Source organism: Coenobita brevimanus, chromosome 110 (assembly GCF_032717465.1).
Source record: "Coenobita brevimanus isolate Jiangsu-jjx chromosome 110, ASM3271746v2, whole genome shotgun sequence".
NCBI classification, from domain to species: domain Eukaryota; kingdom Metazoa; phylum Arthropoda; class Malacostraca; order Decapoda; family Coenobitidae; genus Coenobita; species Coenobita brevimanus.
In genome coordinates, this window is record NC_137063.1 from 34,605,572 (window position 1) to 34,632,359 (window position 26,788).

Sequence of the window (26,788 nt, forward strand, 5' to 3'; positions counted from 1 at the left end):
GGTGAGCAGCTATGGGCAGTCAGGGGTGCTGTTAGGAACTGGGGAAACAGTTCCACTCCGGTCTGTTCTGTGGGCAGCTTACCCGGCAGGTCGTCTTGTATTCCTGCTATGGTGGCGGCGGGCGAGTTCCGTGACAGGGGCGCGCGGCCCGGGTGGACCTCAGCCGTTTCCGCCCGGAGCTCATTCGCGCCGTGAACACTCCTCCGTGGGCTCCTTCTGGTGGCTCGTTGCGGTCTGTTTTGATGTCCTGTTGCATTTTAATTATTACCATAAAAACTGAATTAAACATCTTTTTAAACCGGATTTCAGATAAATGGGTGGGTATGAGCCTATATGATGATAAAAACTATGATGTTTTCCAGTTTACGATTCAGTGCCGATTCAGCAAATGACTGCCGACTCGGTAACTCGTTAGTTGTCGCACAGCATCGACCAACCCATAAGAAAAAAAAAAATTATCCCCTGTGGTGAAAACATTTTGATATAAAATGCTAGAAAACGTTTTCCTTTGTAATGATGGACACACTTAGACATTTATTCTGGCTTCCAGATAAGAATCATATTCAGAAGAGGGAAGCTCTGACAGTAAAACTTTGGTGTATAATAACCTACTACACATCTCAAATTGCATTCCTTAATACTGTCAGTGTATGACGTCTTACACATTTTGAAAACACAGCTATATGATTTAATTCAGCTTAGGGGAAAAAAATCTCATAAGGAAATGGATAAGTGGTTTTGTGGAGGAGGTCTAAAAGTTTTTAAATATTGCGCGTTTCCCACAGATGACAGTCAGGTGACTTCTGGATGATGAAGCGAAGTAGGGACAAAATGTTGTATTATTCTTTTTTTATCTCTAAAAAACATTTAGCTGTCAGGGTAATTTATTGCTTCATAAAGTAGTAAATTATTATTTATATATCTAGGATATAATCTTTAGAAGAAAGTATTTGCTATTACTTGCAGATAATGCACGAAGGCATCAGTTTTATCCTCACCTCAGCACACCTTATCAAAAACAAACTAGTCTCATGACTGCTTCCCCTTCTGGCAGGATTGTTGCCTAATAAAGTGGCCAAAAATGAAGCTTTGTGGACCAAAATGTTCGTTGTGCTGCACAATACTGAGTGTCTGGGGTATTGTTCAGCTGGTGAGTACGAAATTGGCGTAAACTTTTTATGCTAGGCAACAAGAAAATCACATTACTGCTGTTAGTACCATGTTATTCGTGAAGTACGTGCTTATTTCAATGTATTAATTTTGTTCAACTTTACAACATGGGTGAGACGATTGCGACTGTGTTCATGCAATTTACGATCTTCAGGAAAATAGTGGAACTATCGTACGGGAAAGCTCCCCTGCATAAAATGTACATTTGTATATTCTTAACAATTATCATTGTAATAGCTTTAGAACGTTGTGGAAATGGGTAATTTTGAAGATAGCTATACAATCACCAGTTTTACAGGCAGTCCATGGCAAGCGGCTACCCGCCATGGCAGACTTTAGATTGTCTCCTCCCAAATCAGTTTATCACTGATAGTTTGTTCCTGCTAACCTAATACGATCAAACCCAGCCCGACCTATCATAACCTAACCTAATGTGATTTTTACTTAGTTGCCCCCATGTTCATTGATTGTTTCATTGTGCTGACTTGTCTCCAAATTAGGGAGGCAGGTCTTCTGTATGGCACTTCTGTCACAAATGTGTCTACGGAGGTTTCAGTCTCAACCCATAGGTAATTTCTCTTCACCTTGCAATAGCTCTCATCCCAGGCCATGCTGAGGCAGCTGAAGAGGCATAAACTACACCTTCTTACTTTCTTAAGGTAAGACGCTTTTCTAGGTTTGAGCACCTTTCAGGTTAGGTTAGGTTTGGGTTGGGTATTGACACCTGGAAAGGCAAAGCCTTTTCAGTTAGGACAAAGTTAGGTTTAGTTTGGTTATGATAGGTTAGTTAGGGCAGGTTAGGTTCGATTCGGGTAGGTTTTTTAACATTTTGAGCAATTTAGATTTTATTTTGTATCTGACTTCAGGTGACCTATTTTGATCATTTTTGTTGATTTTGGTGAAGTCAGTGAATGTACAGCAAGGTTGGATGGTGAGGAATTGGAAAATGTGAGTACGTTTAAGTACTTGGGTAGTGTGATGAGTAAGGATGGAGGTTTGGAGGGTGAAGTGCTTGAAAGGGTACAGCAGGGAAGAAAGGTTGCTGGTTCTTTGAAAGCAGGGATAAGAAACAGGGAAGTGAGCATGGAAGTGAAAAAGTTACTACATGACAGTATTGTGATACCAACTCGAATGTATGGAAGTGAAGCTTGGACGTTGTTGGAAGGACACAAGTCAAGAGTGAGAGCAGTGGAAATGAGTTACTTAAGAGGAGCCTGTGGAATCACATGGAGAGTCAGGCTGACGAATGAGGATATAAAGGAGCGTTGTGGTGTGGATGTGGATGTGATAGGAAGTGTTATGAGGAACACACTGAGGTGGTTTGGCCATGTGGAGAGGATAGAGGGTGAAAGACTGATGAAGAGAATGTATGTAAGTGATGTGGAGGGGGGAAGAGGAAGGGGTAGGCTGAGGATGGGGTGGAGAGGTATATGAGAGAGGGGGGTGTGAGTTGGGAGCAGGGCAGTGAAATGGCGGGGGACAGGACGACGTGGAGGTGATTTGTTTGTGGCCACCCCAAATGGGATTGAGGCATCTGGCAATAGATAGATAGATTCCATATCTGACCTCATACCCCTATACTGTAGGGGTAAAGGTCACTTGTGACAGAAGTAAAAAATTGAAATACGTTGAGAATTTCCAATTAAAAAAAAAAGTTCAATTAAGGAAAACAAAATTTCCTCAATTCAGTCAAACTGAACTTAACCTAACGTTCTTAACCTGAACGATTTTTGGATGAATGAGTTTTGGACCAGAATTGATACAGTGCCCTCTGTAGGATGCTGCTGGAGACATTAACAACCTAACTTCATGCTCTTAAGTAACATGGTATTTTTGCAGAATATGGGCATCATGAATGAAGTATACAGTACAGCACAATAGTAACGTAAATATTTCCACAGAATCTGGGTCTCATAAATGAATTTACAGTCATGAAAGGTGATCCATGTCATAAAATTTTCATTGTTTATGGAAGCTCTCCTTCAGTTTGAGTAGGGTAAAGCGGGGTAATTTCGCTGTGAATGGTGGGTTTTGCTAAATACAAACTGCCACATATGCTATACAGTAGTCCCTCAATTATCCGACATGATAGAACCAATGGCATGTTCAGGTAGTGGCAATGCCCCCCCCTACTATACCCAGATCTAAGGTGACCAGAGTCCCGCTTTTAGGCGGGACAGTCCCGCTTTTTGGATGTCCGTCCCGCTTTTTTAACTGTGACTAGAATGTCCCGCTTTTGGGGGAAATTATCATAATTGTCCCGCTTTTAGAAACTTACAGTTGCATTAGATATAACATGTCCTTCTTTTATGAAATAAGGATAAATTAGAAAAATTATGGATAATCCTAACCAAATGAAATACCGAAATATTAATATAAAATCTGTAATGGTCACTAGCTGTTAACTTTGGTCGACCCATTCGCTGTACCGTACGATATGTTCAGAGTTCGTAGGAGATGTTAGTGTCTGATTAGCAGCCTCAGTTTGAGGTGTAGTGCAGCAGCGGTCGCTGTCACATTAGTCAATATCTATCTGTCTATATATATCTATATATCTATCTATCTGTCTGTCCGTCTGTCTCTCTTTTTCTCTCTCTCTCTCTCTTTCTCTTTCTCTCTCTCTCTCTCTCTCTCTCTTTCTCTTTCTCTCTCTCTCTCTCTATGTATATATATATATAGACACACACACACACACGTGCGCGCGGGGGCATCCCGCTTTTAGCTCCAATAAATCTGGTCACCTTACCCAGACCCCACCGAAACTCAACCTCCAACCCTTACCTAACCTATCTGTACAGTACTTCTGCCTACTTTGGCAGTGTTTTCCGATCACTCAGGCATACTGTCTTTAGAAATCAAAACACACATAGGAATATTGAAAATAATTTTTAACCAAGAAGATCATGCAAACAAAACACTGAAAACCAAAAAGCTTCCTAGCTACTAGGTACTGTATGTACAGTACACCTCGTAATTTTGGCACTGTTCTTAGGTCAGTCTGCCATATTTAGACATCAAAACACACATAGGAATATCAAAATTAATGATAAACACCAAGCAAACCATGCAAAAAAAAAAAAAAAAAAAAATATACATACAGTGGCTACCCCTCTAAATTATGACAATGTTTTCCAGTCATTCTGCCATGTTGAGACATCAGAACACACAAAGGAATAGTCCTATTAATGTTAAACACCAAGAAAACAATGCATAAACAACAAAAATCAACAAAAAACAAGAAGATGGTTGGAAAATCAGTCATCATTGACACGAATGATAGCTGCTCCTGGGGCACACACACAAAAATTCCATGGCCAAATATGCCACCGGAAATTGGTTACCGGGTATATTGGTATAAGCTAATAAAAACAGAAAACTGATGAGTAAAATAACAAAACTGCAGTGAGAATAATTGGTGTTCAAGAACAAAACTTACCTTCATGTAATTTTCGAACCATCCTAGTGCAAAATATTGCCTGCACCTTGCAAGAGTTAAGCATATGTCTAGATCCAGAATTTCATGAGCTTTTGTGTGGATTACGCAGAAATTTGATATGACCAAATATATTCAAATAAATCACCAAAAACTTTTAAAAGTCACAGGTCAGTGTTTTCAGTGCAAAGGAGGGGACGGACTGAGGGAGTGAGGGGGGAGCTGAGAGGCCTGGCTAGCAAGGCAGGGAGCATGAGAGGGTATGGAGGAGGGACAGGAGAGAGAGAGAGAAGTGAGGCTGTGGGCAGGATTTTCATGTTTCTGTCAGAGGCGGACGAGTGCCTATACTGTACATTTACTCATGGCTTGTGGTCTGTTTTAGACACGCATTGGCCATTCGGAAACACAACTCCCGGTGAACAGGCAACTTTGGATGTTCAGTAGAGAGGCGGATGGCCGATGTTACTGAACATGTGGTATATGTTCAGTGAGCAGTGGCAGTTGGGAATGACTTATCCCGGTGGCTGCACGACTTTGGACGTTCAGTGGGGATGTGTACGGACGTTTTGACACCACTTATGGGTTACAGTCAGTATAACTTGGGTGCTGGAGGTTTGTTGGGAGTGATCAGACCAACACGCAACTTTGACCATTCAGTACAGGGGCAGACGGATATTTTAGTTCTAACTGTGGGTTATGACCTATTTCCCGCTCACACCTCGAGCCCAGTGGCCACGATACCAAATGTTTGAACATGTCGGCTGGCCAGCCAAAGTTCTCAAGGACTTTTACATCAGGATAATAGCAAAGTAATGGTTTAATAGAGCCAAGGTCCAGTATCCGGATAAATGAGGGATTACTGTATTGACATTTTTACTGCCGTATCTGTACATTCAGCCCTTCTGTTAAAGATACCTATAATCGTTTTTGTCAAAAAATAAATTTTGGCCCATGCCACCAATTAAACAAAAAAAAAAAATCTTGCAGCAAAGTCACCCTGCCTGACAGGGTAATTCTGCTGTGATCTGTTTGTTGTTATTATTGTTATATGCTGGTAAATATTTATTGTTATTGTTACAGTACTGATATGCAATTGATTATAACTAGTCTTAGGAAGTGTAGGCTACCCATACAGCAAGGCTAGTGCCATGTACTGTATTGGGTGAACCTTACGTCAAGGGCATCCATCATTGTTTTGCTGATTGTTTCACATAAGTACACAGTACTGAAAATATCCAGAAAACAATATCATTTCTCCAATGCCATTTTTTGGCACAGTGGATCAAAACTTCACAAGACCTTGTTAGGTCAGCATTCCTCTAAAACTTAAGCCCATGAGTATCCGAATCCATACCATAGTTTCATAGTCTTGAGCCTTTGAACTGGAATTGTTGGCATTGCGGTGAAATTACCTGGTTTTACCCTATAGTATCCAACACATAATTGGCTGATTATTTTAGACTGCAAAATATATATCCATCTGTTTATAGCCAGATGCCACAATCCTGCAAGGGGTGGCTGTTTGAGTTAAGTGTTTGACAGGGAGGGGCACTAATCCTTCACCAACCCACTTGTTGACATCTAAGGAACACATTTGGGTTGGTTATATGATTACCACCCAATATTGTTAATGGTGTCCTGGCTTACTGGATCCATTAGGCTTGTCACTCAATGTAAAACTACCAGAAAAGGGAAGAAGAGTCTTAAAAAGTGACAGGAAAGATGGGAGAAATAAAAAGGAAGTAGGGTAAACACCTTTGGCCTTGGCTGATGGAAGCTTCATTACTAGCCCACCAGCCTTGGTGTTAAGGCAGCTATCAATTGGTACTGAGTCAAGTACTCCTCTGATGTCTCCTGGTCCCATTTGCTTTGTCGGAGCTTCAGCACTGCTCTTTGGTTTTACGATCAGTACGTGTTGACTACGAATGGCTTTCTTCTGGCTATGAGCACTGATCTTACCCACGCCCCCAGGCAGATCCTTCCCTTCCCCCACGAGAGACCCCCGATTAACATCCGCAAATGACTTGGCCTGGTCTTGGGTGACAGCCGTGGGTGATGAGACTTTGGTCTCATGTCTGTATACTCATTTCTAGTTCTTTTATATTCTTCCTTTGATCTGTTGTTACCTCTCTTTCTCCACTTTTTCCATGTCACATTGCATTCTTCATTTGCTATCATACAGCTGTTGAACCAGTCCTTTTTCATCTTCTCTTTGCCACTTAGTCGTGGCACATACAGTCAGTCCTCCCTTGACGCGCTGCTCTAACGCAGCACGATTTTGCAGAAGGAAATAAACATGCTTACGTGGGCACTGTTAGCATAATGTGGTATTATAATTACAAATCATAATAATTTGAATTGGGCGGGCTGTGACACAGTGTGAGTCATACAGCCTCACAATACTTGATGTCATCACCCGCCAGTCACGCTTCGCCTTTCTCGCTCTCCCAGCCACCCAACCAATCAGGACCCCCCCTACTTCCTTCCTGCCTCCCGCATTCCCCTCTCAGCCTACTCCTACCCACGCCATCCTTCTCAGCTTGCTTCGTGTTCTTCCCCTCTACCTCATCTCTGGTGATGTGTGTCCGCTCTTCTCCTCACATAAAGTACAATAAATAAAAAAGTCCTATTCACCTAATGTATTTTTTATAACTACATTAATGCTTTTAGGAGGTTTAAATTGGGGGGTATAAAAAAATTTTGCACCACAAGGGGGGAAAAAGTGGACTTTGGGCAGAGGTGTGGAAGGAAATAAGGGTTTTCAAGAGTCCCTCTAACGTGATATTTGCTTAACGCGAGGTCAGTGTGGAAGCAAATATTCTCGTTAAGGGAGAACCACCTGTATTTTTTGACACCCAAATTATAGAAGTCTAGAGTAGAAAGATCTCCCACTTCTGAATCTGTCCTGTTTCTCTGAATTTTCCCCAATCTGCTTCTTTGAAAAATTTCCTTTCCCAAAATTGTATCTTCCATGCCTGTATCTCTTGGTGTCACATTCCCTTCTATCATTTGAAACTCATTCACTACATGATCACTTTTTCTTATAGGACACAGATATTTCAGAGATTCAGTTACGTTAGGTTCTTTGGTTAGCAGTAAATCTAGTCATGTTGGAGTGTCATCACCACTAAATCTTGTCTCATGTTTGACCCACTGGGTCATTATGTTATTCATTGCTATTTTTAACAGTATACTGCCCCACGAATCTTCACCACCTCCTGAGTCCCATTCCTCCCACTTCACCTCTTTACAATTAAAATCACCCATCAGGATTATGTTGTTGCTTTTCTCACTCGTTTTCTGTAGGTATCTAACCAAGTCTGACAACATCTCCTGGTATTCATCCTCATTCCATGCCCTTGTCTTAGGGGGAAGATACACTTCAGTGATGTCTCTCTTGCCTTTCCATCTGGTACCTAGTTTCATATTTATCACTTCATCCCTACCATCTCCCAGTTCCACATTATCCACATTTAGGCTGTTCTTCACTGCTATCATCACTCCTCCCTTTTTCCTTTTCTATCTCTTCTCCATAGTTTGTGTTTACCATCTCCCATTTGGATATCAATATCCTCTCTTAACCCCTTAAACGCGGATCGTCGTGTTTGTGACGCTCGGCGTAAAGGACATAACGGCAGAGCGTCGCGTTTGCGATTCTAGTAAATTTTGAATAACCGCGGGCAAGCAGGCTCCAGCTGGTATTGTCTATCAGTACCACCACCCTTTAGCTACAATTAGCATACTTTACCTTTGTACTACTGACCTCTGTTGTTGCCAAGTATCGCGTTTTTCCCCCGTCCCCCCCCCCACCACCACCACTGCCCGGCCAGCCTGGCTGTGATACGTGGCAGCGCTCTGAGTGCTCAGAACTCTAAATCTGCGCTCTCCTCTCACAAGCAGTTTAAGCTAATAGGAAACGCTTGTTTCCCCAGTTGTAACACTACCCGGTAACTTTTTTTCGCACGGTTTGCCCCTGTTTAGCGTCAGTTTACCGCAGGCTTTCAAAGTGACATTATGGCGAGTTCTAGCTCTTCCGAGTCAGTGCAAGCGACTGACAGGAACGAGAATAAAGTGACGGGCGTAAGGCAGAATAAAAAGCGCGCCGCAGTGATCTTTTGGGAAGTAATATGATTGAAAATAATGTAGTATACATGTTTTTAGCTGTGAAAATGGAAATGTTTGTTGAGTGACGGGAAGACCACAGCCGCGCTGCATGTCGGCCGTACGCTTCGTTGATTTTAGCCTTATTTTCAGTGCTTATTGTACAAATACGGATTCCAAACTACCTTTACGTTGTAGTATAAAGTTTACTGTGACAGAATGAGGCTGTGGTAGAGGAGAAACCGGGTTGCTGGAGGTGTGAAAGTGAAGATTTGGTTACCCAACTTTGCAAGTCTCCACAAGTCCTTGGGTAGACCACGAAGGCTCAACACCTGTCTCTGGAGAAAGCTGAATGTAAGTACTATCTGCCATACCAAGTATAATGTTCTAGGGTTAATCTCTTATTTTTGGCTAATATTTTCTTACAGGTACTCAGACCGCGATACAACCCCGCCACTCAGGGGGGGGGGTTTGACTGTTCATGGCCGCGTTTAAGGGGTTAATGTAGTTTCTACAAAGCACGTAATATCTTGCTCATTTACCCTTAGGAAATTGTTAATTTCTAGCCTTGGCAAGATTAAGCTATCTGCATTAGCATATACCGCTTTCACTCTTTTTACATTGTTTTTTATTCCCTTATTCTTTCTCCCTCTCTCTGTCGGTACCATCTCCTGAATTTCTGATCCATAACTCTCCAATAGAACTCTGTCTTCTCTTCCTCCAATCTCTAGTTGTTTGTTTTCCTTGGCTTCCTTAAGTAGCCCCTTTATTTTAGCTCTTTCTTCCGCATTTGCATCTCTCGTTATCCAAACACTCTTGAACCCCTCCTTGTCTGCTAGTTTCTATGTCTTGTTCATTATTTCATTTACTGTGATCTGAGACTTAACTTTTAATGGCTTCGTCCCTCCCTCCTCATATCTTCCCAGCCTAAACACTTCTTAATTTCATCTTGAGGTTTGTTGTCACATTCTGTAACTAATGATATTACTGTATCTCTTTAGCCCTTCTCAGTTCTTCTCTTTCCCTTTCTGATCTTTATTGATGTAGGTTTTTCCATTAATCCTGAAATTATCATGCATTCTCAGCTCTTCTCTTTCCCTCTCTGATCTTACTGATATAGGTTTTTCCTTTAGTCCTGAAATCATCACGCATTTTTTCGTTGTCAGCTACATTCCTGACTAGTGATTCTCTACATTTTAGTACCCTAACCACCACCTTCTCCACATTTTCCTGGTTTTCCTTTCCCTGTTATTCTGCAATCTCTTTTAGGTTTATTTTCCCCTCCTCCTGAATTTTCTTCCACCCCTTGTGCTCTGCCTTGATTTCCTGAATGTGCTACACTTGCATCCATGTTTTCTGTTCATTCTCATCAAGTTTACTTTTCATCCTATCTCTCTTCTTGCAGCCTCTTACTTTCCCTCTTGAGCTGACTTCTTTCATTTGTGGCTGATTTATTACTCACTTTCAATTCTGTTATTTCTCTCTCTTGCTCAGCACTATGTGAACATAGGCTCTGTAATTCATTTTTCAATTCCTTAATCTCTCTCTCCTATTGTAGTGTTCATTCCAGCAATTCTCTAATTACTGACCATACCATTTTTAATTCCTGGGCATTCCTCTCAGCCATTTTCTTTACACCTGCTACTCTTTTTCCGTTCAGTTTAATACTACCGGACCCTCCACTGTGGTCTGCATTGGAGAAACCCGCAAATTCACCTTCACTGGATGCAAACAATGGACTCTCCTTCTGCCACTATACAGCCATACGAAAATATTAAACTTTTACAGTGTCTTTTGCTCTTATCTGACTGAATCCTCCAGCTTATTTACTAACATCGGACAGGGCCATCACACACGCATTCAGTTCACATAATCACAATAGGCTGGCCTTCTTTTCGCCGCTGTTTTAGCAATATTTTCCCACAGTCAGCACAGAGTTGCTCCTCTGTCGGCGACCTGTGTGTGTGTGTGTGTGTGTTTGTGTGTGTGTGTGTGTGTGTGTGTGTGTGTGTGTGTGTGTGTGTGTGTGTGTGTGTGTATGTGTGAGAGAGAGAGAGAGAGTGAGTGAGTGAGGCATGTACGAGGACTACTAAGCCTCGTGGAATGGGTTATCCAGTTTATGGGCTGTATTTTTGGAGATTTGTTGACATTTCCGATGTTATCATTATACCTCAGTGTTCTCATGTTTGTTATTGATGCAGTCTTTGTCAGTATTATTATTATTTGAATACTGTTCAAGTGAATGTTTTGGTATCAAAAATCAAACGTTGCTAAAGGAGAGGTGCTGTGGAGTCTGGTATTGCTTTTTGCACAGTTACTGTACTTCATATTTTCCCACAGGCTCTGATGGCTATATTCTTTTACGTGGAGTCACCTGCCTTCCTTGAAGACCTTAGCATCCCGGAAGAAGCACATGACTCAGCTCATGAGTACCTTGATGCCATGAACAAATCCTACAGTCAGGTAAGGTATTAATTAATTGAATGATTAATGGTTCAACAGTGTTATCTGATCCTGGCAGCATAACTTCACAGGTCATTGCTGAATTGATTGATTGATAAGGGCAACTGGATCTGGCAGAGTAACATTAATGGTTGTTGCTGCTTTGTGGCAAGAATAAAGTTAAAAACAGAGAGAGAGACAAATAAATTTTATACATTAGCAAAGGGTCTTGTATTTTTCAAGAACATCAGTGGTTGTTGCTGCTCTGTAGGAAGAATAGAGTTAAAAACAGAGAGAAAGACATATAGTTAAAAACACAGAGAAAGACATGCAAACCTTACACATTAGTAAAGGGTATTGTGTTTTTCAAGAACATCAATTGAAGCTCTTTGGCAAGAATAAAATTGAAAACAAAAAAACAGACACACAAACTACACATATTAGACTTCACATCCAAAGGGTATTGTATTTTTGATGAACAGGTAGGCAGGAGTAAGGTGAGTAGTCTGTAGCACCAGTCGATCAAGGTGATACACGTAAGGAGGATGGTCTGTCACTTTACCTCCTAATACAGTACATCAAAGAGGAGCTTGTGTGGATAGAGAAACATACCAAGCCTTTCATAGCTTAGGAATACTGTATATGCCAGCAGAGGAAAGTGAGTAATAGAAGAATTTACATATTAGGCATACATTTGTCCCCAGCTGTGTACTGTATTGTCCTCTAACCCTCCTGCTGCACGAGGCCATACTCCCATGAATTTAGGAGGCTGTCTAGCATCTCACTATTAATTATTTAATTTACATATTCAACCTTATTATTTGTCTTTTTAGTACTAACATAAATTAACACATGGAACAAAACTGTATAAATACTATATGTAGAAATATACAGGTAAGAAAGTGGTGCTAGGGATCTTCTTAAGCTGATGAATATACTGTATTTGTCATTCTTATACTGTTTCCTTGTTGACACAAAATACTCATTCTCTCTTATTTTGCATTCCTTGCCATGGGAGTCATGTGGTAAGTTGGCATTTAATCAGTCCTCTGAGTGCATTATACATTTATTGTATCATTATTGCTTGTATCTTAGTCACTTGTGTAATTACTATTCCTCCTCCTCCTCCTCCTCCTCCTCCTCCTCCTCCTCCTCTTCTTCTTCTTCTTCTTCTTCTGTAGGGTATTAATTGAAGAATCTGTGCATGGATTATGTATTTAGCTTAGAAATGGCAGTAGTGTAAAATTTTATTGGACATACTTATGCCTTTCCACTGCTCACACTTCTGTATTTATTCCTCCTCCTCCTCCTTCACAAGTGAGAGCAGTGGAAATGAGTTATTTGAGAGGAGCCTGTGGAGTCACATGGGGAGACAGACTGACAAATGAGGACAAAGGCGCATTGTGGTGTGGATGTGGATGTGATAGGAAGCCTTAGAAGAAACACATTGAGGTGGTTTGGCCATGTGGAGAGGATGGAGAGTGAGAGACTGATAAGGAGAGTGTATGTGAGTGAGATGGAGGCGGAGAGAGAGAGAGGAGAAGGCCAAGGATGAGATGGAGGGATGGAATGGAGAGGAATATGAGAGAGGGGATTGTGAACTGGGAGCAGGGCAGTGAAATGGCGGGGGACAGGGTGATGTGGAGGCGATTTGTTTGTGGCCACTGCATATAAGGGATTAAGGGCCATTTTCACAGTCGTTCCCAGTGCAGTCCCCAACAGCCTACTCGTCTCTGAACGCACGTTTTTGTTTTCACAGTCGCCCCCAACCAGCATTCCGAGGCCTCTGTTGGGGACAGCATTCGGGACGTCCCAAACAAATTACTGGAACATTCTTGGGGGGCCTGGAGCCTCCCCCAACAGACTGTCCCAAAAGTAATAAAGTAAAAGAATGATTATATGTAACATATTTTCATTAATGTTTCAATATTAGATACACAATGTAATATTGCTGAGATAAATAACACACCCAGTATTGAAAAAAAAAAAAAAAAAAAAAAAGTGTACTTTTATGAGACTTTCTATTATGTTAACCCCCTGGGGGTAGGGGGGTTTCAAGAATACTTCCCCAGTATCCCTGCTTGTCGTACGAGGTGACTAAAAGGGTTGGTGGTGGGTTAGTGCCCCACCCCGTAAAAAGAACTAACTGAAAAAAGCGAATAAAGTGACATCTGTGCTTGTAAGGGGTTGGCAATAGCCAACACCTACTTTCGTCATAAGATGATCCGCCAGTATACATGGAGAGTAATGAGGAGGATGGATGGTGAACTTGTTGAACGAAAGGCAATGATAGACTACGTGTGTGTGGATGAACGAATGAGAAGACAAGTGTTGGATGCAAGAGTGTGGAGAGGGTGGGGGAATGGAGTCTCGGACCATCACTTAGCGATGGCCAAGGTAGAGCTGCAAAGAAAGTGGTTGAGGAGACGAAGGGGAAGACAGGAGGAAGCAGCTCCTGTGAGAAGAGTGGAGAAATTGCAAGATAGTGAGAAAATGACAGAGTATAAGAGAATAGTAGTAGAAAGATTGGGAAGGTATGAGCTAGAGCAGATGGAAGGGGTGGAAAATGTATGTAAGATATTCACAGAAGAGATAGGCGCAGCATGTGAGGCGGTTTGTGAAGTGAGGAGGAGATGCAAGGGACAGCGTGGTGGAATGATGAGGTGAAACGAGCTGTGGAACAAAAGAAGAAGGCATATAGTGAATGGTTAGCGAGTAGAGGTAGGGGAGAAGATGAGAGAGAGAAGAGAGAGGTATATGTGAGCAGGAGAAGAGAGGTTAAGAGACTGGTGAAGGAGAGTAAGAAGAAAGTGGATGAAGAGTTTGGGAGGAATCTGAGTGTGAAATGGAGGGAGAGTAAGAAATTGTTTTGGAAGGAGGTAAAGAAAGTAAGGCAGTGTGGAAGGAGAAATAGTAGGGGAGTGAAAGATAGGAATAATAGATTGTTGGTGGAGAAGAGAGAGAAATTGAGGAGATGGAAAGAGCACTTTGAGGATTTGTTGAATGTAGAGAGTGAGAGCAGTGTGAGTATAAGTGGTTGGGGAATGGCTGGGAGAAGAAGAGATGAGAGGAGGGAGGAAGAGATCAGTAGAGCGGAAGTAGTGGAAGCGATGAAAAAGATTAAGTTGGGAAAGGCCCCAGGAATTGATGGAGTGTGTGGAGAAATGCTTAGGTATGGGGGTGAGATTGTTGTGGAGTGGATATGGAAGTTGTGTAGATTGGCTTGGGAAGAGGGAAGGGTTCCAGAGGACTGGAAATCAGGTATAATTGTTCCTTTATACAAAGGAAAAGGGGAGAGAGAAGTATGTGGTAACCATAAGGGTATTTGCCTTCTTAGAGTGACTGGTAAAATATATGGTAGAATACTCATTGATAGGGTTAGGCATTTGACAGGGGAGCTAGTTGGAGAAGAACAACGGGGATTTAGGAAGGGAAAAGGGTGTGTAGATCAGATATTTGTTCTAAGATGTTTAGTGGAGAAGTATCTAGAGAAGGGAAGGAAAGTGTATGCTGCCTTCATGGACTTGGAGAAAGCTTATAACAGAATAGATAGGCAAGGTATGTGGAAGGTATTAAGAATATATGGAGTGGAGGGGAAATTGTTGAGTGCTGTGAAGAGTTTGTACGAGGGAGCTAGGGCTACGGTGCGAGTGGATGGTGAGCTGAGTTCTTTGATCCCGATGTGGGACTGAAACAGGGTTGTGTGATGTCTCCATGGTTATTTAATATATACATGGATGGGGTTGTAAAGGAGGTGCAAGGTAGGGCAGTGGATGTGGGGGTGGCTCTAATGAATGAGGGTGAGATTTGGAAGATTCTGGTGTTGCTGTTTGCTGATGATACAGTATTGTTAAGTGAAGATGAATGGGAGTTGCAAGGTTTGGTGAATGAATTTGGGACAGTGTGTAGGAGGAGGAATCTGAAAGTTAATGTAAACACAAGTAAAGTTATGGTGTTTGAGAGGAATGAAGTCACAGAGTGTGCAGTGAGGTTGGATGGTGAGGATATGGAGAATGTGAGTGCATTCAAGTACTTGGGTAGTGTGATGAGTAAGGGTGGAACTTTGGGGGATGAAGTGCATGAAAGGGTACAACAGGGAAGGAAGGTTGTTGGTACACTGAAAGTAGTGATGAGAAATAGGGAGCTGAGTATGGAAGTTAAGAAGTCACTGCATGATAGTATTGTGATCCCTACCCTGATGTATGGAAGCGAGGCGTGGACCTTGCAAGAGGGGAACAAGTCAAGAGTGAGAGCAGTGGAAATGAGTTACTTGAGACGAGCATGTGGAGTGACGTGGAGGAACAGGTTGACGAATGAAGAAGTGAAGGAACGTTGTGGGGTGGATGTGGATGTGGTTGAGAGGATTAGGAGAAATATGCCGAGGTAGTTTGGACATGTGGAGAGAATGGAGAATGAAAGACTGACTAAGAGGGTGTATGTAGGTGAGGTGGAGGGAGAGAGAGGGAGGGGTAGACCGAGGATGAGGTGGAGGGATGGAGTAGAAAGGTATATGAGGGAGGGGGGGGGTGAGTTGTGGGGAGAGTAGTCAAATGGTGGGTGACAGAGCGACTTGGAGGCGTTTTGTCTGCAGCCACCCTTTGCGGGATTAGGGCGTCGGGCTATAGATAGATAGATAGATAGATAGATCTATTATGTATCCGAATACAAGCCTTTCGCAGACTGGTGAAGGCTCCACAACAAATGGACCCGAAAGAAGTACGAGAATCATTGTCTAATGCTTATTTTCATAAAAATTCTAATATCTGATGCATGTTGTAAAGGTTGCCACAGCTGACAGCCCGTTTAGAAAAAAAAATGTTCATGTACTAATACTATAGCCATTATTAAACCACATCATCACTTGCTGGTGAATCTCTTGAGTGTGTGGAAGAGTTTTGTTATTTGGGAGACATGTTGTGTGCTGGAGGTAGGGCTGGAGCTAGCTCTGTGGCTAGGGTGAGAAGTGGTTGGAAGAAGTTCAGGGAGCTCTTGCCTCTCCTGACATTGAGAGGGCTCTCCCTACATGCTAAGGGGTTTTTGTATGCAGCATGTGTTAGGAGTGTAATGCTGTATGGCAGTGAGACCTGGGCAGTGAAGGAGGAAGACATTCGCCGGCTCAGACGTACAGAAATCACAATGATTAGGTGGATGTGCATTGCGTCCCTGCATCCAAGGCCTGGAGGGGCTGGGTTTACAATGGAAGGTGTTGAGAGGTAGGATGGGACTGGAGTGTATTGGTGTTGTGATGAGGAGAGGTAGATTGAGGTGGTTTGGACATGTGGAGAGGATGGGGGATGATAATTGGGTGAGGAAGGTGAGAAGTGTTAATATTGGGAGTGGGGTTATGAGGGGTAGACCGAGAAAGACATGGGACGAGGTCATTAAGTGTGACCTTAGGGTTAAGGGACTGAACAGGGAGGCTGCAATGGATCGTGCAGCGTGGAGAGCCGCCATTAGGTGACCAAGGCCGACACATGCAAGCATGTTGGAGCCTTTAAAAATGAAACGAAACGAAACGATCACTGAGATACTTCTTCATGGTTATTTTTACTTTAGCCTTTTTTTTTTTACAATGCTTAGCATTCATCATGATTTAGCTTACTTACGACTTAGAGTAGGAGTGTGATGAGGTTGCCGTTAGTTAGCCCTTCATTCCGATGATGTTTCCTATTCATTATTTTTGCTGCTTTCTTACGAATATCTTTGCTCCTGAATATATTAGTAAGAACTGTGTGAATTGGATGTTCCAGCCATGTTATTCATCATGTTAATTACATTCCAATTTCTAAATGTTTTCAACATACGGAAAGTGCTGGGTTAGGTGTTTTTTTTTATGCTTTTGCCACCCAGAACTACCAACCCTACTGCATCAACACAGGCAGATGTCTCCACGTTAGTAAGCTCCCGAAAGCCGTTCAGAGCAACTGTGAAATGCATAGATGCTTTTGGTTTGGGCCTGACACACGTTCGGGCCCGAAAGGTTAGAGAAGACTGAAAACGGCCCAAAGGCGTCTGGCAATAGATAGATAGACTTAAGCCTTATACAGTAATTTTTGTTCTGTACTGTACAGGTACAGTACTGTATATTGTAATGTAATAAACATATGTTAAATACCTTTAAAACCGTATATATATATATATATATATAGTACTCGTCAAAATTATCGAGCGCTTACCGCCGGGCGCGCAGTACTTATGGCCAAAAAAGAATCACTCATTTCAGGGGGTAAAAATTGAGCCACAAGTTTGCGGCGCTAGCATGACGTCACGGTACCCTGAGGCCTTCCGACGCGCTGGTTGGTTCCCGCCTCAGTCGCCCACGGGCTGCCTGAGAGAGAGGAACTCTGCCGCGTCTCCCTCTCAAATTGCGCCATTTTTTACAGAGTGTCCCGCAGTGTTTTGGCCTTCACCACTTTGTTACAGCACCTACCCGTGAACTTCCAAGTGAAATCATATCCCAGATCATTGCTCTAAAGGAGGCAGGCCACCAGACAAAGGAAGTTAGTGAATTGGTTGGTGTGGCACGATCGACAGTGCGTCGTTGGTGTGCGCGGTTTCGGTTGGAAAACAGTGGTGAAGTTCCCACAAAGAAACCGCGGTCTGGTAGGCCTAGGAAAACTTCCCCAAGGTCTGTTAATGTTTTAAAACGTGCAGTGGAGTTTCATCCTCATGTGAGTGCAAGGAAAATAAAGGAGAGCAACCCGGAAGTGTTTGGTGAGGTGTCTGTGAGAACAGTGTCTCGTAAGGTCCATGAACTTGGTTACACAAGTCACAGGCCTGTGAGAAAGCCTCTTCTCACCAAGAGCCAGAGAATTCGTAGGCTTGCCTTTGCTAATAAATATCTAAACTGGGGTGAGGAGCAATGGTTGTCAGTGTTGTGGTCTGATGAGGCAACGTTTAGTGTCACCTGTAACAGAGGAGAACATGTGTATCGATGCAAAGGTAGTGACCCACTTGACCCACGGTATGTAGAAAGCACAGTTAAACATCCCGATTCACTCATGGTATGGGCTTGTTTCTCTGGTCAAGGTTTGGGGAAGCTTGTTGTGCTTCCCAAGAATGTTAGAGTGAATCAGGATGTTTACCTGGAGCTTCTGTGTGATCATTTACCAGGCTCATTCGAGCTAACAGGTGCATGAGTGTTTCAGCAGGATGGTGCACCTGCTCACAAGGCCAAATCGGTCACCAATTGGCATCGTGACTGCAAGGTATCACTCATGAAGGACTGGCCAGGAAATAGCCCAGACCTCAACCCGATTGAAAACCTCTGGTACCTCGTAAAGAAGAGTCTCCAAGGGAAGGATGTGAGCTCTCTGCCTAAGCTGGAAGCCGCCATTCGTGACTCCTGGGACAAAATACCCCTCCAGCACCTCAGGAGCTTCGCCCTTTCACTTCCAAGATGTCTCAGATCCGTGAAGAAACGTAAAGGCTACCCTACGAAGCACTAAAGGTATATAAAATGCATTATTTATATGTTTTTTCAATGTTGAAAAATTTGTTTCTTAGGAGGGACGCAGGGCGCTCGATACTTCTGACGAGCACTGTATGTATATATCTATATATATATATATATATATATATAGATATATACATATATATATATATATATATATATATATATATATTATGTATATATATATATGTATATATATATATGTATATCTATCTATCTATCTATCTATATATATATATATATATATATATATATATATATATATATATATATATATATATATATATATATATGTATATCTATATCTATCTATCTATATATATATATATATATATATATATATATATATATGTATATCTATATATATATATATATATATATATATATATATATATATATATATATATATATATATATATATATATATCTATATATCTATATCTATATATATATATATATATATATATATATATATATATATATATACAGTGTATATATATACACAGTGTATATATATATATAGAGAGAGAGAGAGAGATAGATAGATAGATAGATAGATAGATTATCATCATCATCATCAGCCATAACTAGTCCACTGCTGAACAGAGGCCTCCCCCACCCTTTTCCATGAATTCTTTGACTGAGCCAATCTTTGTCACGTTTTCCCTGCAAATTTCTCCATCTCATCTCTCCATCTCCTGTCTGGCCTTTTTCTGCTACGCTTATAATCTCTTGGTGTCCAGCCAGTCAGCCTCTTACTCCATCGGTTATCTCTTATTCTTGCTATATGGCCTGGCCGCCTCCATTTCTGTTCTTTTATAACCTATATCTTTGACTTTAGTCTGCTGTCTCACCCAAGTTGATCTTTTCCTCTCTCTTAACCCTTACACCGCAGGCTTGTTTTGCTTTGACTTGCGGTTCCTGCGGGCATATTCGCAATCCGACAGACTCTCTAAAAATATTTGCCAAAAATCAGTTATTAGTCCTAGAATATTAAAATCACATATACTTATGGCACATACCTTCAGCTTTCTCCTTGGGTGTTTGTTGAGCCTTCGTCGAGTACCGTAGGACTTGTGGAGACCTCTGAAGTTGGGTAACGAAGTCTCCACTTTACACTTCCCGACAACTCGTAATATGATTACCACAGCCTGGTATTATCTTTAGAAACACTAATCTATGATTCGTAAATAGTTTGGAATCCATACTCCCCAAAAAAAACACAGTGAAAGCAATGAAAATTACGAGGGCGTATGACCATCCCACTTCCGATCGTTCGCCGCTAGTGTTGTCTATTATTCATAAAAACACACACAGTTTATATTTCTGTTACTATATAACACTTACTGTATATATATCTACAGTCTTTATCCATAAGTTTCCTTCAGTAATAGTAGTTTATTGTCACTGTAGGGAGTCAATTTCTTTCAGTAAAATACGTAGCATTCACTTTCTCGTCCTGTATACTAGCATTGAGAGTGAATGTCACTTTCACCTTCACTCTCATAACTCATAGTATTCAGACATGCTAGAGTGAAACTTTCACTTTCATTACTCCTAGGGTATATACTCGTATTCTTATAATACTACTCATTTACATTTCTATTTACGTTCTCTATTTTATTTACGTTATTTACATTTCTATTTTATTTACACTGTGTTATGCACTGTCACTTGAAGTAACTTATAAAACTATTTTCCACTGTTTACGTATACAGGTATTTACATTCATTACTTTCACTTGCTGTTTACACATTATTTACAATTCCACTTGCACTGTTTTACTCAATAGAAAGATCGTAGTCACTCTTTTATCAATTGTCAGCCCTTTACCTCTTTCCACACGAGGTTTAGTAGGGGGTAAAGGTCACAGGGCCCTTTGCATGGGGGTGAAAAGTGGCTGAAGTTAGCAGGAGCAAACAGACATACCTTCACATTGGAAGATGACAGTGAACTGATAGGGGTGGGGCGGGGTGTCCTACCTAGGGAAATGCATTACTACCAACGTCAGCCTCTTGACAGCATCTAATATATAGCAGTGAAATGATTGGCAGGAAGTCTAGACAATACATTATAAATTAGGTAGTTCCAGGTGAATGTAAATATCACTTAGGCTTCTCCCTTCCCTCCTTATATGTATATTTATTACAAAAATAGATTATACGGCATATTTCAAGGGGAAATAAACAGCGAAAATTAGCGAACGAGTGCACGTGAGGTGTTGTCAGGTGATAATTAGCCAATTCCAGGTGTATGGCACTATCACTTACTTTATTTCTTTTTTGTATATATTATTTGGTATAAGAATAGGGCATAGGGCTTATTTCAATGGATGAAATCAGTGGAAAATTCCAGGGAAGATTTACTTAGCGTAGCATACAGTGTGGTGGCCTGCAATAATTAGGTAGTTCCAGGTGAATGTAAATATTACTTAGGCTTCTCCCTTCCTTTCTTATATATATTTTTATTACGAAAATAGATTATACAGCATATTTCAAGGGGAAATAAACAGCGAAAATTAGCGAACGAGTGAACGTGAGGTGTTGTCAGGTGATAATTAGCCAATTCTAGGTGTTATGGCACTCTCACTTACCGTATTTCTTTCTTGTATATATTATTTGGTATAAGAATAGGGCATAGGGCTTATTTCAATGGATGAAATCAGTGAAAAATTCCAGGAAAGATTTACTTAGCGTAGCACGGCCGGGCAGGCGAGAGGATAGGGTAATGGAGGGGGTGGAGAGGGGAGTCAAGAACGGAGAGAAATGGCTAAATTGTCAACAATGGATGGGAGCACAGATATGAGATTAGGAGTGCTGACTAGTGTTGGACATTGGCAGTATTGATAGATGATACAAGCCACCACTTGAAAGCCCGGGTGAATTCAAAATAACACAGAATCACAAAAGTGACGCCCCGCGGTATGATCCCTTGCTCCCAAGCATCACGAAAGTGACGCCCTGCGGTTAAGGGGTTAAAGATATTCCCAACATTGACCTTTCCATTGCTGTCTGAGAACGAATTAATTTACTTTCCATTGATTTTGTCAGTTTCCAGGTCTCACAACCATACATCATAGCTGGAATTATACATTTATTATATACTTTTCATTTCATACAAATCGGCAAGCTACTTTTTATAATGTCCCTATGATTACTGAAAGCTTTCCATCCAATTGTAATGTGTCCTTTTACTTTGCTATCATGATCCTTTGTTAATTTTAGTATTTGTCCCAAGTAGTTATACTCCTCAACTTCGTCAAGAATTTCATTGCATATTCTGATGACGCTTTTTGGTGTTTGCGGATTAAACATTACAGTAATCCCTCCACTATCCGATGTAATAGAGCCAAAGGCATGTCCGGAAAGTGGTCCCGTCCAGAAAGTGGGCCCCTGGCTCCTGGACTGGTACTTAACCCCTTAACCGCGGGGCGTCACTTTCGTGACGCTTGGGAGCAAGGGATCATACAGCGGGGCGTCGCTTTTGTGATTCTGTGTTATTTTGAATTCACCCAGGCTTCCAAGTGGGGGCTTGTATCATCTATCAGTACTGCCAATGTCCAACACTAGTCAGCACTCCTAATCTCATCTGTACTCCCATCCATTGTTGACAATTTAGCCATTTCTCCCCGTTCTTGACTCCCCTCCCTACTCCCCCTCCATTACCCTATCCTCTCGCCTGCCCGGCAGTGCTATGATAAGTAAATCTTCCCTGGAATTTTTCACTGATTTCGTCCATTGAAATAAGCCCTATGACCTATTCTTATACCAAATAATATATACAAGAAAGAAATAAGGTAAGTGAGAGTGCCATACACCTGGAATTGGCTAATTATCACCTGACAACACCTCACGTGCACTCGTTCGCTAATTTTTGCTGTTTTTTTCCCCTTGAAATATGCCATATAATATATTTTCGTAATAAATATACATATAAGGAGGGAAGGGAGAAGCCTAAGTGATATTTACATTCACCTGGAACTACCTAATTTATAATGTATTGTCTAGATTTCCTGCCAATCATTTCAGTGAAATACATAGCTGTTTCAAGAGCTACGTTGGTAATACTGAATATCCCCTAAGTAGGCCTCTACCCGGGCCGGCCCTCCCTTATCAGTTCTCTCTCATCTTCCGAAGAGGAGGTACGCGTCTGTTCCTCTTGCTGACTTCAGGGCCTTTTTCACCCCCATGCAAAGGGCCCTGTGACCTATACCCCCAACTAAACCTCGTGTGGAAAGAGGTAAAGGGCTGACAATTGATAAAAGAGTGACTACGATCTTTCTATTGAGTAAAACAGTGCAAGTGGAATTGTAAATAATGTGTAAATAATGTGTAAACAGCAAGTGAAAGTAATGAATGTAAATATACGTGAACAACAGAAAATAGTTTTATAAGTTACTTCAAGTGACAGTGCATAACACAGTGTAAATAAAATAGAAATGTAAATAACGTAAATAAAATAGAGAACGTAAATAGAAATGTAAATGAGTAGTATTATAAGAATACGAGTATATACCCTAGGAGTAATGAAAGTGAAAGTTTCACTCTAGCATGTCTGAATACTATGAGTTATGAGAGTGAAGATGAAAGTGACATACACTCTCAATGCTAGTATACAGGACGAGAAAGTGAATGCTGCGTATTTTACTGAAAGAAATTGAATCCCTACAGTGACAATAAACTAATACTACTGAAGGAAACTTATGGATAAAGACTGTAGATATATATATGAGTGTTATATAGTAATAGAAATATAAAGTGTGAGGGGTTTTATGAATAATAAATGACAGAGTACCAAGAGCGAACTAGCGCAAGTGTGGCGATCAGACGCGCTCATAATTTTCATTGCTTTTACAGTGTTTTTTTTTTTGGAGTATGGATCCCAAACTACTTGAAAATCATAGAGTAGTGTTTATAGTGTTAATATCTGGCTGTGGTAATCATATTACGGGTTGTCGGGAAGTGTAAAGTGGAGACTTCGTTACCCAACTTCAGAGGTCTCCACAAGTCCTACGGTAACTGATGAAGGCTCAACAAACATTCCAGGAGAAAGCTGAAGGTGTGTGCCATAAGCATATATAATTTTAATATTCTAGGACTAATAACTGATTTTTGGCAAATATTTTTTGAGAGTCTGTCGGAGCCCGAATAACCCCGCGGCACACGCAAAACATCGGTAAACATGCCCGCGGTGTAGTGGTTAAGGACCCTAACCCAGCCTGACTTTGAAAGCCACCTAAATAACTCCCTACCGGACATACATAGCACCTATTTAAGACCCTATTCACATCAATAATGGACATAAAGCATGAAATAAATGAAAAGGAACCAAAGAATAAGGAATTAGAAGTGACTGTACCACAGCCAGGGTACTTACAGCACGACTGTGACTGCCTTCTCTAGAGGCTTTGGCAGTGGTGAAAATGCTCTTGAAGCACGTACAGTAATCTAGTGTTGTGCTGCACTTACAGTAATTCTTTGCACTGTTAGTTATAATTGTTTAACACTGCACATTGTTAATTGCACCACGCCAGTTTCAACCGCCAGTTAGCACTCCAAAGTTAATCCTTTGCTCTCTAAATTCTAATTTCTTAACACTGCACAACACTGTAAATTTCCGCGTGGTCTAGTGGCGAGGTATTGCAGCTTATTTACTGTTTATTCACAAAAAACGAGCACGTGTGGCTTCCATTGCGATAAGCATCTACTCAAGGTCGAAGTTAGGCAGTAACTGTTGATGGTGATGGGGAAATAGAGTTGCCAGATCGCAACGACCACATTACCAAATTCCTAAATTTTCTATCTATCTATCTATCTATCTATTGCCGGACGCCTCAATCCCATTTGGGGTGGCCACAGACAAAACGCCACCACGTCGCCCTGTTCCCTGCTATTTCACTGCCCCACTCCCAACTCACACCCCCCTCTCTCATATACCTCTCCACCCAATCCCTCCATCTCATCCTTGGCCTCCCCTTCCCTCTTCCCCCCTCCACCTCGCTCACATACACTCTCTTCGTCAGTCTTTCACCCTCCATCCTCTCCACATGGCCAAACCACCTCAGTGTATTCCTCCTAACGCTTCCTATCACATCCACATCCACACCACAACTCTCCTTTATATCTTCATTTGTCAGCCTGTCTCTCCGTGTGACTCCACAGGCTCCTCTTCAATAACTCATTTCCACTGCTCTCACTGTTGACTTGTGCCCTTCCAACAGTTGGTATCACAATACTGTCATGTAGTAACTTTTTCACTTCCATGCTCACTTCCCTGCTTCTTATCACTGCCCTCAAGGAACCAGCAACCTTTCTTCCCTGCTGTACCCTTTCAAGCACTTCACCCTCCAAACCTCCATCCTTACTCATCACACTACCCAAGTACTTAAACGTACTCACATTTTCCAATTCCTCACCATCCAACCTCGCTGAACATTCACTGACTTCACCTTTCTCAAAGACCATCACTTTACTCTTCCGTACATTCACCTTTAGATTCCATTTCTTACACACTCTCCCAAACTCATGCACCAAGCCTTGCAGCTGTCCTTAGTCTTCACTCAATAATACAGTATCATCTGCAAACAACAGTATAGGGAGTTTCCAAACACTACCCTTTCTCACCAGTGCCACTCCAACATCCACTACCCTACCTTGTACCTCTTTTATTACCCCATCCGTATACAGATTGAACAACCATGGAGACATGACACATCCCTGTTTCAACCCAGCCTTCAAAGAGAAAAATTCACCCAATTCACCATCCACATGCACTGTTGCCTTAGCACCATCATACATACTCTTCACAGCATTCAACAACTTCCCATCTACTCCATTTATTTGTAATACTTTCCACAATCCTTGTCTATCCACCCTGTCATATGCTTTCTCTAAATCCATGAAAGCCACATACAACTTCTATCCCTTCTCTAGAAACTTTTCCACTAAAGATCTAAGAATGAATATCTGATCTACACAACCTCTTCCCTTCCTAAAGCTTCCCTGTTCTTCTCCAACTAATTCCTCTGTTCTTTCTCTAACTCTGTCAATAAGTATCCTACCATACACTTTTCCTATTATACTAAGAAGACAGATGCCCCTATGATTACCACACACTTCTTTTTCCCCTTTTCCTTTTGTACAAGGGAATAATTATACCTGACTTCCAATCCTCCGGGACTCTACCTTCCTCCCAGGCCAATCTGCACATTTTCCACATCCATTCTACTACTATCTCTCCCCCATACTTCAGCATTTCACCACACACTCCATCAATTCCAGGGGCTTTCCCCAATTTAATTTTCTTCATTGCTTTCACAACTTCTATCTTACTGATTTCTTCTTGTCTTCTCACCTCCCTCCTTCTCCCAGCCATTCCCCAGCCACTTATACTCGCATTACTTCCGTCATCTATGTTCAACAATTCCTTAAAGTGTTCTCTCCATCTGCTCACTTTTTCTCCCTTCTCCGCTAGTAATCTACCATTTTTATCTTTCACTCTCTTGCTAACCTCACTTCCACCCTGTCTTACTCTTTTCACCCCTTTCCAGAACATTTTCTTACAGTCCCTCCACTTTACACTCAAGTTCCTTCCAAATTCCTCATCCGCTCTCTTCTTACTTTCTCTTACTAATCTTTTCACCTCTCTCTTTCTTTCTACATATAACTCTCTCTTCTACCTCTCAACTTCCATGCCCCTATTTCTAATCCAATCATTGTATGCTTTCTTCTTTTGTGCCACAGCCTGTCTCACCTGTTCATTCCACAACGCTGTTCCTTGCACACCCCTCCGTTTTCTCTTCATCCCACACACCACATCACATGCTGCACATATTTCTTCCGTAAATATCCTGCACACACCTTCCACGTCCCCCATCTGCTCCAATTCATATTTGCCCTATCGTTCCTCCACGTCTCTCTTATACTCTCCCTTTTTCTCATCCTCTTGTAACCTTTCCACTCTCCTTACAAATACGCCTTCCCGTCCTTCCCTTCTTCTATTTCTCCATCCTAATTGGATCTTGCTTCTGGCCACCACCAAGTAGTGGTCAGAAATTCCACTCCCCCAACCTCTATAAGCTCTTGCATCCATTACACATTTTCACATCCTTTCATCCACACACACATAATCAGTCATTGCCTTCCTTTCATTCAGTTCACCACCCACCCTTCTCATCACTCGCCATGTAT

General features: G+C 41.6%; 1 protein-coding gene across 1 annotated transcript in view; it reads left to right on the forward strand.

The window, feature by feature from the left end:
- The first annotated feature begins 1,037 nt into the window (after positions 1 to 1,037).
- LOC145417455 (ribonuclease kappa-like) overlaps positions 1,038 to 26,788 on the forward strand; it is a 33,788-nt gene continuing 8,037 nt past the window's right edge. The window contains exons 1-2 of the mRNA XM_080286149.1: positions 1,038 to 1,150; positions 11,045 to 11,167. Coding sequence (XP_080142275.1) covers positions 1,082 to 1,150; positions 11,045 to 11,167 — 192 coding nt within the window. The 5' untranslated portion in view covers positions 1,038 to 1,081. The remainder of the gene's footprint in view (positions 1,151 to 11,044; positions 11,168 to 26,788) is intronic.